Source organism: Ascaphus truei, chromosome 19, assembly GCF_040206685.1.
Source record: "Ascaphus truei isolate aAscTru1 chromosome 19, aAscTru1.hap1, whole genome shotgun sequence".
NCBI classification, from domain to species: domain Eukaryota; kingdom Metazoa; phylum Chordata; class Amphibia; order Anura; family Ascaphidae; genus Ascaphus; species Ascaphus truei.
In genome coordinates this window covers 8,974,944-8,988,091 of record NC_134501.1, presented here as the reverse complement: position 1 = coordinate 8,988,091, position 13,148 = coordinate 8,974,944, and the positions used below count along the sequence as shown (strand labels likewise).

At 53.0% G+C, this 13,148-nt stretch overlaps 1 protein-coding gene across 2 annotated transcripts in view; it reads left to right on the top strand.

Moving 5' to 3' along the window:
- The first annotated feature begins 1,709 nt into the window (after positions 1-1,709).
- Positions 1,710-13,148, top strand: part of MTHFSD (methenyltetrahydrofolate synthetase domain containing) — a 21,934-nt gene continuing 10,495 nt past the window's right edge. The window contains exons 1-4 of one of the 2 annotated variants that reach the window (XM_075576471.1): positions 1,710-2,250; positions 2,718-2,821; positions 3,616-3,729; positions 10,070-10,183. In XM_075576471.1, the coding sequence (XP_075432586.1) occupies positions 2,223-2,250; positions 2,718-2,821; positions 3,616-3,729; positions 10,070-10,183 (360 nt within the window). In that variant the 5' untranslated portion in view covers positions 1,710-2,222. Of the gene's footprint in view, positions 2,251-2,717; positions 2,822-3,468; positions 3,583-3,615; positions 3,730-10,069; positions 10,184-13,148 lie in introns of both variants that reach the window. The other variant, XM_075576469.1, reaches the window with a different exon arrangement.

The following is a 13,148-nucleotide window of genomic DNA, read 5'->3' as shown; positions in this document are numbered from 1 at the left end:
GTTACATGGGGCACAGATTATAATGAGATGTATCACATTCTGCGTCTCTGCCCCAGCTTGCACATTGGGGAGAGTCAGTAGGAGGAGTTGGGGGGAGTTACATGGGGCACAGATTATAATGAGATGTATCACATTCTGCGTCTCTGCCCCAGCTTGCACCTTGGGGAGAGTCAGTAGGAGGAGTTGGGGGGAGTTACATGGGGCACAGATTATAATGAGATGTATCACATTCTGCGTCTCTGCCCCAGCTTGCACCTTGGGGAGAGTCAGTAGGAGGAGTTGGGGGAGTTACATGGGGCACAGATTATAATGATATGTATCACATTCTGCGTCTCTGTCCCAGCTTGCACCTTGGGGAGAATCAGTAGGAGGAGTTGGGGGGAGTTACATGGGGCACAGATTATAATGAGATGTATCACATTCTGCGTCTCTGCCCCAGTCTTCGACTGAGCCACTGATTGAGCCACCTGTGCTGAAGCAGGGATATCCCAAAAACCTGACTTGTTGGTGGCCCTTGAGGACTGGAGTTGGCCGCCCCTGCTGTAGATAAATAGGAGTTACAGGACGCACGTTATATAGAAGGATGTGTTGAGATGTAAACGCTGTCATTTGTTTTCGTGCCCCCAAGAATATCAAAAAGAGCCCTTAGATTGTATAATTAGTCTGCAATGTGTGGGACCTACAGATATTAAATAGCTATAGTGGGAATAAAACAGTGGTGCTTTTAGGACAGGGGGTGGCCAACCTGTGGCCCGTGGCCCAGGCGGCATTTGGAATGGCCCGCGTGATGATACTCGGGGATCAGCCGCTCCAGGGGGCGATCGTTTTCGTCCTCCGAGCATCGGGGTCTCTGTGTGCTGCGGGCCCTCTCACGCCATCCCCCAAGGTAACATTTTTAGAGTGAGGGTGGAGGGATAATTGAGCAAGTGGAGGAGGGGGAGAATTGAGTGAGTGAGAGAGGAGGGGTGTGGAATTGAGTGAGATAGGAAGAGGGGGAATAGAGTGAGAGGAGGGGGGTATTGAGTGACAGGAGGGGGAATTGAGTGAGATGAGGGGGGAATTGAGTGAGAGGAGGGGGGTAATTAACTGAGAGGAGGGGGGAATTTAGTGAGAGAGGAGGAGGGGGAATAGAGTGAGAGGAGGGGGGAGATTTGAGTGAGAGGAAGGGGGACATTTTGAGTGAGATGAGGGGGGATTGAGTGAGAGGAGGGGGGAATTGAGTGAGAGGAAAGGGGAATTGAGTGGATGGATGGTGGAGATTTGAGTGAGGGGAGTGGGGTATTGAGTGGGAGGTGGGGGGATTGAGTGAGAGTAGGGGGAGGGTAATTAACTGAGAGGAGGGGGGTAAATGAGTGAGAGGAGGGGGGGGGGCATTGCCCGATTATTGGCACGCCTGAAAAATGGTTGTCCTCCCGTTTTAGGACATAGAAGAACCAAGCAAATTCAACTGTAAAAGGCAAAATAACCGTGATTTAGTAGGATTTTTTTTAGCAGTGTTACAATAGGATTGTTCATAGGGCCATGGGAGATTGTTGGAGGATCTCATAGTGTTAACTGCATCTGATTATACACAAAATAGGGCTCACACTCACATGACACTCACATGACACTCCCCCATGTGACCTGGGGACTATGTGTATGAAACAGGAGCCAGCAGCAGACGCTGCGCATGTGTAGATGATTTGTCCTCTTCGGTGTGCCGTAGTTCTCAGTGCACACGTGGAACTCACAAGCTGTTCTGCAGTCTGTGTCCCCATAGAAGGCGCACAGGCCGCTGCACACACCTCTCTGTCCCCCCTCACTTTCCTGCAGCATAAACCTCTCTCCTCCACTCTCATGTAGCATACAGCTCTCCTCACTCAGCTACAGCAAACACCTCTCTCTCCCCTCACTCACCTGTAGCATACACGTCTCTCCCCCCTCACCCACCTGTAGCATACACGTCTCTCTCCCCCCTCACTCACCTGTAGCATACACGTCTCTCCCCCCCTCACTCATCTGTAGCATACACGTCTCTCCCCCTCACTCACCTGTAGCATAAACACCTCTATCCCCTCACTGACCTGTTGCATAGATACCTCTCTCCACTCACCTGTAGCATAGATGCCTCTCTCCACTCACAGGTAGCATACACACCTCTCTCCTCCACTCACCAGTAGCATACGCACACCTCTCCTCCACTCACCGGTTGCATACGCCTCACCCACAGCACCCTCTTTGCCATGGAGCCTGCAATCACCCTCAAACCTGGTAAATCCTTCATGCTGTGGGAGAGTGGGGTATAGACTGTTATAGGCTACAGATAATGTACTGCACTGCTGACCCCTTATAGAAATGGAATATTTCCATGAGCTCCCCCTTTTGCCTCTAATGGACATACTCACTATTTGCATTTAATGCAGCATGCTCATTTTCAAGGGCAGCTTCCAAAGTTATTTGTACAGTTCAGAGGTGTATATTTGCTATTATACACGTTAAGAATCGGTTGTATATGTTTTTTTTTTCTTTTTCTTCTTTGTAATTATTTGTCCCTTTCACTCTGTTATTTGTAGCGTTTTGCAATTTAAAATGAATGCTCTAATAAAGACATCGTCCTGGCTACCTACAATGTTAACCCTTTCACCCATTCCTCTTTCATGCCGCGGGGCGTATTCGTCGACGCAAAAAAAAAAAACCCAATGTTCTAAATATTTTCTCTTCTATTCATAAAATTCAAGGCGCCACGAAAGGGGATATCCGCCAGAAAGTTTGGGATTATATTGAGAAAAATAACTTGGCTGACTTTCCAAGACCAGTTCATCACAGAATACCTAATTTTAAGGTACATTAGTACGTCCAATCTATTTTCAGTAGCCTGGGCATAACTTACCATTTGCTCTTTGCTGTAGCACTATGGTCCAGAACAGAGGTAGCCAACTCCAGTCCTCAAAGGCTATCGCTGCTTCAGCACAGGTGACTCAATCAGTGGCTCAGTCTCCCCTGCTTCTAGAGATACTTACCTCCGTAGGTGGTGCCGGTGGCTGCGGGGTTTGAAAACCTCCGCACCCCGCTGGCCAATAGGAAGATGGGACGTTGTCAGGTTCGAGTCCTTACAGGCCCGCGTGACGCGGGAGCTTTAAACGTTGCTGAGATACCAGCCACCCTTTTCAGAGGTCTGTATCTCGGATAGCAGGGGGTTCCCAGAGCTGAAATGAATGGGGTTCAGCTCCACAGACCCCCTGCTTCAATCCTATGTTAAAATACTAATAAAAGAAGCACTTGAATTATTCCTTGAATCCTTTTTATATGTAAAATGTATGGTTTTACCTTTGATGGTATAATGCGGTCAAGAGATAAATATTCAGTTACTTTTATCAATCAAGGTATGGCAGTTATTGGATATATTACACCTTGATGGTATAAAATGCCATGGTGTTTGCTGAAACGTATCTATTTAATACTGCTTTTATAACCATTCTCCTGTCACAGGGAGCTGCCCGGGCATCTGCAAAGCTACCAAATTTACAGGCGTTCAAAGCTGCCAAGACCATCAAAATTAACCCCGACACCCCTCAGAAGAATGCCCGTTTCCTCACTCTGGAAGTAAGTGACACATCTCCTGCTCTCTCTGTGCAGGCGTCCCGTCAGGCTTGTCTCAATATTAAAGATCTAGAGGTTTTCAGCAGAGCTCGTGAAATGAAAGTGGACCCCGATAAGCCACTGGAAGGCGTTCGCCTGGCAGCGCTGCAGGTAAGTGAAGCATTGCCCTCGTCAGAAGGTGAGGCGTTCACAAAGCCAGCGACGACCTGCGTTTAAAGATCAATCGATGCACATCTTGTATTTATCCTGAGGAATTCTAGCCTATTTGCAGATTTTAAGACGTCATTTGGATCCACACCAAAGTTATTCACAGCTGTTATTGTGCGTGAACTTGGAGACCACAGCAGTCTCAGATTTCATTATCTTCCAAAATTGGGAATCAATGGTGTTTAATTTAAAACAAACCCCCCCAAAATGTCTAGTGATTCATCTTATACCACTGAGCTTCCTACCTGGACTTTTAACTACTTTGATTTAAATGTAAAGTAGAGGGGTTTGTTGGATTTTGGTGGCCATGTCTTATTTCCTATATGCCACATTGTAATAGCTGTTAACATGCACACTAATGAACCATTACCTCTGCAACAGGGTAAACCCCATCATAGGAAATAAAGCATCAGGGGCTGTTTAATCAGAGTTTGCCTCACAAAGCATTGTGACTCCTCGTGTAGACGTTCTCACCTTGGGTGTGTTTCAATTGTGGATGTAGATAAACTGAAAAGTCAGCTCAGCCCAAAATCACAGAAGTATAGATAATTGTAGATAAGATTCTCTGCTAGGAAAAGCACCCACTTCCAACATAAGGGAGGAAGAAAACAGTGTGAAGATCGCACCCAGGTGCATACATATTACTATATACTGGTGATGCCCGGCCGCTGCTGTTCTATATACTGGTACTGCCCGGCCACTGGTGTTATTCTATATACTGGTACTGCCCGGCCGCTGCTGTTCTATATACTGGTACTGCCCGGCCACTGGTGTTATTCTGTATACTGGTACTGCCCGGCCGCTGGTGTTATTCTATATACTGGTGATGCCTGGCCTCTGTTATTCTATATACTGGTGATGCCCGGCCGCTGTTATTCTATATACTGGTGATGCCCGGCCGCTGTTATTCTATATACTGGTGATGCCCGGCCGCTGCTGCTATTCTATATACTGGTGATGCCCGGCCGGTGTTATTCTATATACTGGTGATGCCCGGCCGCTGTTATTCTATATACTGGTGATGCCCGGCCGCTGTTATTCTATATACTGGTGATGCCCGGCCGCTGCTGATATTCTGTATACTGGTGATGCACGGCCGCTGCTGATATTCTATATACTGGTGATGCCCGGCCGCTGCTGTTATTCTATATACTGGTGATGCCCGGCCGCTGTTATTCTATATACTGGTGATGCCCGGCCGCTGCTGATATTCTGTATACTGGTGATGCCCGGCCGCTGTTATTCTATATACTGGTGATGCCCGGCCGCTGCTGATATTCTATATACTGGTGATGCCCGGCCGCTGCTGATATTCTATATACTGGTGATGCCCGGCCGCTGCTGATATTCTGTATACTGGTGATGCCTGGCTGCTGTTATTCTATATACTGGTGATGCCCGGCCGCTGTTATTCTATATACTGGTGATGCCCGGCCGCTGCTGATATTCTATATACTGGTGATGCCCGGCTGCTGTTATTCTATATACTGGTGATGCCCGGCCGCTGTTATTCTATATACTGGTGATGCCCGGCCGCTGTTATTCTATATACTGGTGATGCCCGGCCGCTGCTGTTATTCTATATACTGGTGATGCCCGGCTGCTGTTATTCTATATACTGGTGATGCCCGGCCGCTGTTATTCTATATACTGGTGATGCCCGGCCGCTGCTGATATTCTATATACTGGTGATGCCCGGCCGCTGTTATTCTATATACTGGTGATGCCCGGCCACTGCTGTTATTCTATATACTGGTGATGCCCGGCTGCTGTTATTCTATATACTGGTGATGCCCGGCCACTGCTGTTATTCTATATACTGGTGATGCCCGGCCACTGCTGTTATTCTATATACTGGTGATGCCCGGCCGCTGCTGTTATTCTATATACTGGTGATGCCCGGCCACTGCTGTTATTCTATATACTGGTGATGCCCGGCTGCTGTTATTCTATATACTGGTGATGCCCGGCCACTGCTGTTATTCTATATACTGGTGATGCCCGGCCGCTGCTGTTATTCTATATACTGGTGATGCCCGGCCGCTGCTGTTATTCTATATACTGGTGATGCCCGGCCGCTGTTATTCTATATACTGGTAATGCCCGGCTGCTGTTATTCTATATACTGGTGATGCCCGGCCACTGCTGTTATTCTATATACTGGTGATGCCCGGCCACTGCTGTTATTCTATATACTGGTGATGCCCGGCCGCTGCTGTTATTCTATATACTGGTTATGCCCGGCCACTGCTGTTATTCTATATACTGGTGATGCCCGGCCACTGCTGTTATTCTATATACTGGTGATGCCCGGCTGCTGTTATTCTATATACTGGTGATGCCCGGCCGCTGTTATTCTATATACTGGTGATGCCCGGCTGCTGTTATTCTATATACTGGTGATGCCCGGCTGCTGTTATTCTATATACTGGTGATGCCCGGCTGCTGTTATTCTATATACTGGGGATGCCCGGCCGCTGTTATTCTATATACTGGTGATGCCCGGCCGCTGCTGTTATTCTATATACTGGTGATGCCCGGCTGCTGTTATTCTATATACTGGTGATGCCCGGCCACTGTTATTCTATATACTGGTGATGCCCGGCTGCTGTTATTCTATATACTGGGGATGCCCGGCCGCTGTTATTCTATATACTGGTGATGCCCGGCTGCTGTTATTCTATATACTGGGGATGCCCGGCCGCTGTTATTCTATATACTGGTGATGCCCGGCTGCTGTTATTCTATATACTGGGGATGCCCGGCCGCTGTTATTCTATATACTGGTGATGCCTGGCTCTGTTATTCTATATACTGGTGATGCCCGGCCGCTGTTATTCTATATACTGGTGATGCCCGGCCGCTGTTATTCTATATACTGGTGATGCCCGGCTGCTGTTATTCTATATACTGGTGATGCCCGGCTGCTGTTATTCTATATACTGGTGATGCCCGGCTGCTGTTATTCTATATACTGGTGATGCCCGGCTGCTGTTATTCTATATACTGGTGATGCCCGGCTGCTGTTATTCTATATACTGGTGATGCCCGGCTGCTGTTATTCTATATACTGGTGATGCCCGGCCGGTGTTATTCTATATACTGGTGATGCCCGGCTGCTGTTATTCTATATACTGGTGATGCCCGGCTGCTGTTATTCTATATACTGGTGATGCCCGGCTGCTGTTATTCTATATACTGGTGATGCCTGGCCGCTGTTATTCTATATACTGGTGATGCCCGGCCGCTGTAATTCTATATACTGGTGATGCCCGGCCGCTGTTATTCTATATACTGGTGATGCCCGGCTGCTGTTATTCTATATACTGGTGATGCCCGGCTGCTGTTATTCTATATACTGGTGATGCCCGGCTGCTGTTATTCTATATACTGGTGATGCCCGGCCGCTGTTATTCTATATACTGGTAATGCCCGGCCGCTGTTATTCTATATACTGGTGATGCCCGGACGCTGTTATTCTATATACTGGTGATGCCCGGCTGCTGTTATTCTATATACTGGTGATGCCCGTCCGCTGTTATTCTATATACTGGTGATGCCCGTCCGCTGTTATTCTATATACTGGTGATGCCCGGCCGCTGTTATTCTATATACTGGTGATGCCCGGCTGCTGTTATTCTATATACTGGTGATGCCCGGCCACTGCTGTTATTCTATATACTGGTGATGCCCGGCTGCTGTTATTCTATATACTGGTGATGCCCGGCTGCTGTTATTCTATATACTGGTGATGCCCGGCTGCTGTTCTATATACTGGTGATGCCCGGCTGCTGTTATTCTATATACTGGTGATGCCCGGCCGCTGTTATTCTATATACTGGTGATGCCCGGCTGCTTGTATTCTATATACTGGTGATGCCCGGCTGCTGGTATTCTGTATACTGGTGATGCCCGGCCGCTGCTGGTATTCTGTATTCTGGTGATGCCCGGACGCTGTTATTCTATATACTGGTGATACCCGCCGCTGGTATTCTGTATACTGGTGATGCCCGGCTGCTGTTATTCTATATACTGGTGATGCCCGGCCGCTGTTATTCTATATACTGGTGATGCCCGGCTGCTGGTGTTCTATATACTGGTGATGCCCGGCCGGTGTTATTCTATATACTGGTGATGCCCGGCCGCTGTTATTCTATATACTGGTGATGCCCGGCTGCTGTTATTCTATATACTGGTGATGCCCGGCCGCTGTTATTCTATATACTGGTGATGCCCGGCCGCTGTTATTCTATATACTGGTGATGCCTGGCTGCTGTTATTCTATATACTGGTGATGCCCGGCTGCTGTTATTCTATATACTGGTGATGCCCGGCTGCTGTTATTCTATATACTGGTGATGCCCGGCTGCTGTTATTCTATATACTGGTGATGCCCGGCTGCTGTTATTCTGTATACTGGTGATGCCCGGACGCTGTTATTCTATATACTGGTGATACCCGCCGCTGGTATTCTGTATACTGGTGATGCCCGGCTGCTGGTATTCTGTATACTGGTGATGCCCGGCTGCTGGTATTCTATATACTGGTGATGCCCGGCTGCTGGTATTCTGTATACTGGTGATGCCCGGCCGCTGTTATTCTATATACTGGTGATGCCCGGCTGCTGGTATTCTGTATACTGGTGATGCCCGGCTGCTGGTATTCTGTATACTGGTGATGCCCGGCTGCTGGTATTCTATATACTGGTGATGCCCGGCTGCTGTTATTCTATATACTGGTGATGCCCGGCTGCTGGTATTCTGTATACTGGTGATGCCCGGCTGCTGGTATTTTATATACTGGTGATGCCCGGCTGCTGGTATTCTATATACTGGTGATGCCCGGCTGCTTGTATTCTATATACTGGTGATGCCCGGCTGCTGGTATTCTGTATACTGGTGATGCCTGGCCGCTGTTATTCTATATACTGGTGATGCCCGGCTGCTGGTATTCTGTATACTGGTGATGCCCGGCTGCTGGTATTCTGTATACTGGTGATGCCCGTCCGCTGCTGTTATTCTATATACTGGTGATGCCTGGCTGCTGGTATTCTGTATACTGGTGATGCCCGGCTGCTGGTATTCTATATACTGGTGATGCCCGGCTGCTGGTATTCTATATACTGGTGATGCCCGGCCGCTGGTATTCTGTATACTGGTGATACCCGGCTGCTGCTATTCTGTATACTGGTGATGCCCGGCTGCTGGTATTCTGTATACTTGTGATGCCCGGCTGCTGGTATTCTGTATACTGGTGATACCCGGCTGCTGCTATTCTGTATACTGGTGATGCCTGGCCGCTGTTATTCTATATACTGGTGATGCCCGGCTGCTGGTATTCTGTATACTGGTGATGCCCGGCTGCTGGTATTCTGTATACTGGTGATGCCCGGCCGCTGCTGGTATTCTGTATACTGGTGATGCCCGGACGCTGTTATTCTATATACTGGTGATACCCGCCGCTGGTATTCTGTATACTGGTGATGCCCGGCTACTGTTATTCTATATACTGGTGATGCCCGGCTGCTGGTATTCTGTATACTGGTGATGCCCGGCTGCTGGTATTTTATATACTGGTGATGCCCGGCTGCTGGTATTCTATATACTGGTGATGCCCGGCTGCTTGTATTCTATATACTGGTGATGCCCGGCTGCTGGTATTCTGTATACTGGTGATGCCTGGCCGCTGTTATTCTATATACTGGTGATGCCCGGCTGCTGGTATTCTGTATACTGGTGATGCCCGGCTGCTGGTATTCTGTATACTGGTGATGCCCGTCCGCTGCTGTTATTCTATATACTGGTGATGCCTGGCTGCTGGTATTCTGTATACTGGTGATGCCCGGCTGCTGGTATTCTATATACTGGTGATGCCCGGCCGCTGTTATTCTATATACTGGTGATGCCTGGCTGCTGGTATTCTGTATACTGGTGATGCCCGGCTGCTGGTATTCTATATACTGGTGATGCCCGGCCGCTGTTATTCTATATACTGGTGATGCCCGGCTGCTGGTATTCTGTATACTGGTGATGCCTGGCTGCTGGTATTCTGTATACTGGTGATGCCCGGCTGCTGGTATTCTATATACTGGTGATGCCCGGCCGCTGTTATTCTATATACTGGTGATGCCTGGCTGCTGGTATTCTGTATACTGGTGATGCCCGGCTGCTGGTATTCTGTATACTGGTGATGCCCGGCTGCTGGTATTCTGTATACTGGTGATGCCGCCGGTGATGCCGCCGCTGCTGCTGTTCTGTGTTTAATTTTTCCCCTGCATTAACAGGATCATAAAACATTATTGGTCCCCACTCCACGGCTCAGAACCGGCCTCTTCAACCGGATCGCCCCGCCAGCCGGCGCCAGCAAAGAAGTGCTGAGAGTTTGCTCAACATCTCAGGTCAGAGCCACAAAATCTATTTGCCATTACTGATAGGCCGGGAAAGGGTAAAGATTGTAACCTCTCTGGGGCAGGGCTTTACTTTTCCTTTGTCTGATTTGTACTTGTTGCACTATAATTCCCTGTTTAGTGGCATTGAACGTTCAGCACCATTAAGGCTTGTATTTACTAAGCGCGTGCGCCCGCATCTACTATATATTTCTGAAATGTCTGTATGTTTGTCTGCATGCCCTGTGTCCCTAGGGCCAATCGCATTGCACCTTTGGCCTGTCACTCCACCTCAACACTGTCCCACCCCTCACCACACTGTTCCACCCCTCACTGACTCTCACCTTCGGCCAACACCACTGCCACACTGTCCCACCCCTCACCCCACTGTCCCACCCCTCACTGACAATCCTCACTGCTCTTGGGCGACCTCTCAACCCACAAAACCCTCACCGCCTGCTACCACAGATCAGGTACAGAATCTCTATATCAACATTCACCTCCACACACCGCATGAACAAGCAGCGCAACACTGCCTCTTACAAACACCCCCCTCCACCACCACCCCCCCCAACCTCATGCACCCCCTCCACCACCACTCCCCTCCACCACCACCCCCCCCAACCTCATGCACACTACGAACGCACGCCACAGCTCTCCCGCTACTGCAGCCCATCACCAAGCCCCCTCACCCAAACATACTCCATCACCCCCCCCCCCCCTCACACGAACAGCAAACGCACGCTGCTGAACATACAACGCACGATGCTGCTCCGGAGCCCCTCACCCCCCCCCCACCATCCAACGCACGATGCTGAACATCCACCTCACAATGCTGCTCCGGAGCCCCTCACCCCCCCCCCCCCCAACATCCAGCGCACGATGCTGCTCCGGAGCCCCCCCCCCACTGGAGCCCCCCCCCCCACCATCCAACGCACAATGCCACCTCACGATGCTGCACCGGAGCCCCTCACCCCCCCCCCACACTCACCCGAACATCCACCGCACAATGCTGCTCCGGAGCCCCTCACCCCCCCCCACACTCACCCCCCCCCCCCACACTCAACCCCACCACACTCACCCCCACACTCATCCGAACATCCACCGCACGATGCTGCTCCGGAGCCCCTCACCCCCCCTCCTCACCCTCTGTCCACCGCCCCCCCCCATCACGTGCGCCGCCCTGCACCGGCTCCGGATGGGAAGCGCGGCCCTCCTACCCCAGCTGCTCCCTTACCTCCCCGGCGCTACCTCCCGCTCAGGTAAGTCACTGCGCGTCCCGCCTCAGCTTATGGCGCCAGTAACAGCCTCGCGCCTCAGGCCCACACAGGGCGCTTCCTGCCGCCGCCTGCACGCGCCTCACTCAGTCGGACGGCACATCGGGGGACCAAGCGGCCGCCGGGGGGGGGAGCGCGACTCACGGGGAACGGGGGGGAGTCACGGGGAGGGGGGGGCCGAGTCATGGAGAACGGGGGGGGGGGGGGGGGCACCAGCTGAACCAGCAGGGGGACGGACGCACGGAGGGGGGGGGGACATGCACATACATTAATTATGACAATACATATGCCCACTGCTCTCCACCCTGTCCCACACTCCCCTTCCCCCCCCCCACACCCCTTCCCCCCCACTCCCCTTCTCCCCCCCACTCCCCTTCTCCCCCCCCACTCCCCTCCCCCCCCGCTCCCCTTCCCCCCCCCCGCTCCCCTTTCCCCCCCCCGCTCCCCTTTCCCCCCCCGCTCCCCTTTCCCCCCCCGCTCCCCTTTCCCACCCCCCGCTCCCCTTTCCCCCCCCACCCCTTTCCCCCCCTCCCCTTTCCCCCCCCTCCCCTTTCCCCCCGCTCCCCTTTCTCCCCCCCCGCTCCCCTTTCTCCCCCCCGCTCCCCTTTCTCCCCCCGCTCCCCTTTCTCCCCCCCCCCGCTCCCCTTTCTCCCCCCCCCCGCTCCCCTTTCTCCCCCCCGCTCCCCTTTTTCCCCCGCCCTCCGCTCCCCTTTTACCCCCTCCGCCCCCCTTTTACCCCCCCTCCTCCTCCCCTTCCCCCCCTCCCTCCCCTTCCCCCCTCCTCCCCTTCCCCCCCCCTTCTCCTTCCCCCCTCGTCCTCCCCCCCTCCTCCTCCCCCCCCTCCTCCTCCCCCCCTCCTCCTCCCCCCCCCTCCTCCTCCCCCCCTCCTCCTCCCCCCTCCTCCTCCCCCCCTTCCTCCTCCCCTTCCCCCCCTCCTCCTCCCCTTCCCCCCCTCCTCCTCCCCTTCCCCCTCCTCTTCCCCTTCCCCCCTCCTCTTCCCCTTCCCCCCCTCCTCTTCCCCTTCCCCCTCCTCTTCCCCTTCCCCCCCTCCTCTTCCCTTCCCCCCTCCTCTTCCCCTTCACCCTCCTCTTCCCCTTCCCCCCTCCTCCTCCCCTTCCCCCCTCTCCTCCCCTTCCCCCCCTCCTCCCCTTCCCCCCTCCTCCTCCCCTTCCCCCCTCCTCCCCCCCCTCCTCCCCCCCCTCCTCCCCCCCCTCCTCCCCCCCCTCCTCCCCCCCCTCCTCCCCCCCCCTCCTCCCCCCCCTCCTCCCCCCCCTCCTCCCCCCCCCCTCCTCCCCCCCCTCCTCCCCCCCTCCTCCCCCCCTCCTCCCCCCTCCTCCCCCCCTCCTCCCCCCTCCTCCTCCCCCCCTCCTCCTCCCCCCCTCCTCCTCCCCTTCTCCCCCCTCCTCCTCCCCTTCTCCCCCCTCCTCCTCCCCTTCTCCCCCCTCCTCCTCCCCTTCCCCCCCCTCCTCCTCCCCTTCCCCCCTCCTCCTCCCTTCCCACCCTCCTCCTCCCCTTCCCACCCTCCTCCTCCCCTTCCCCCCTCCTCCTCCCCTTCCCCCCCTCCTCCTCCCCTTCCCCCCCTCCTCCTCCCCTTCCCCCTCCTCCTCCCCTTCCCCTTCCCCCCCTCCTCTTCCCCTTCCCCCCTCCTCTTCCCCTTCCCCCCTCCTCTTCCCCTTCCCCCCTCCTCTTCCCCTTCCCCC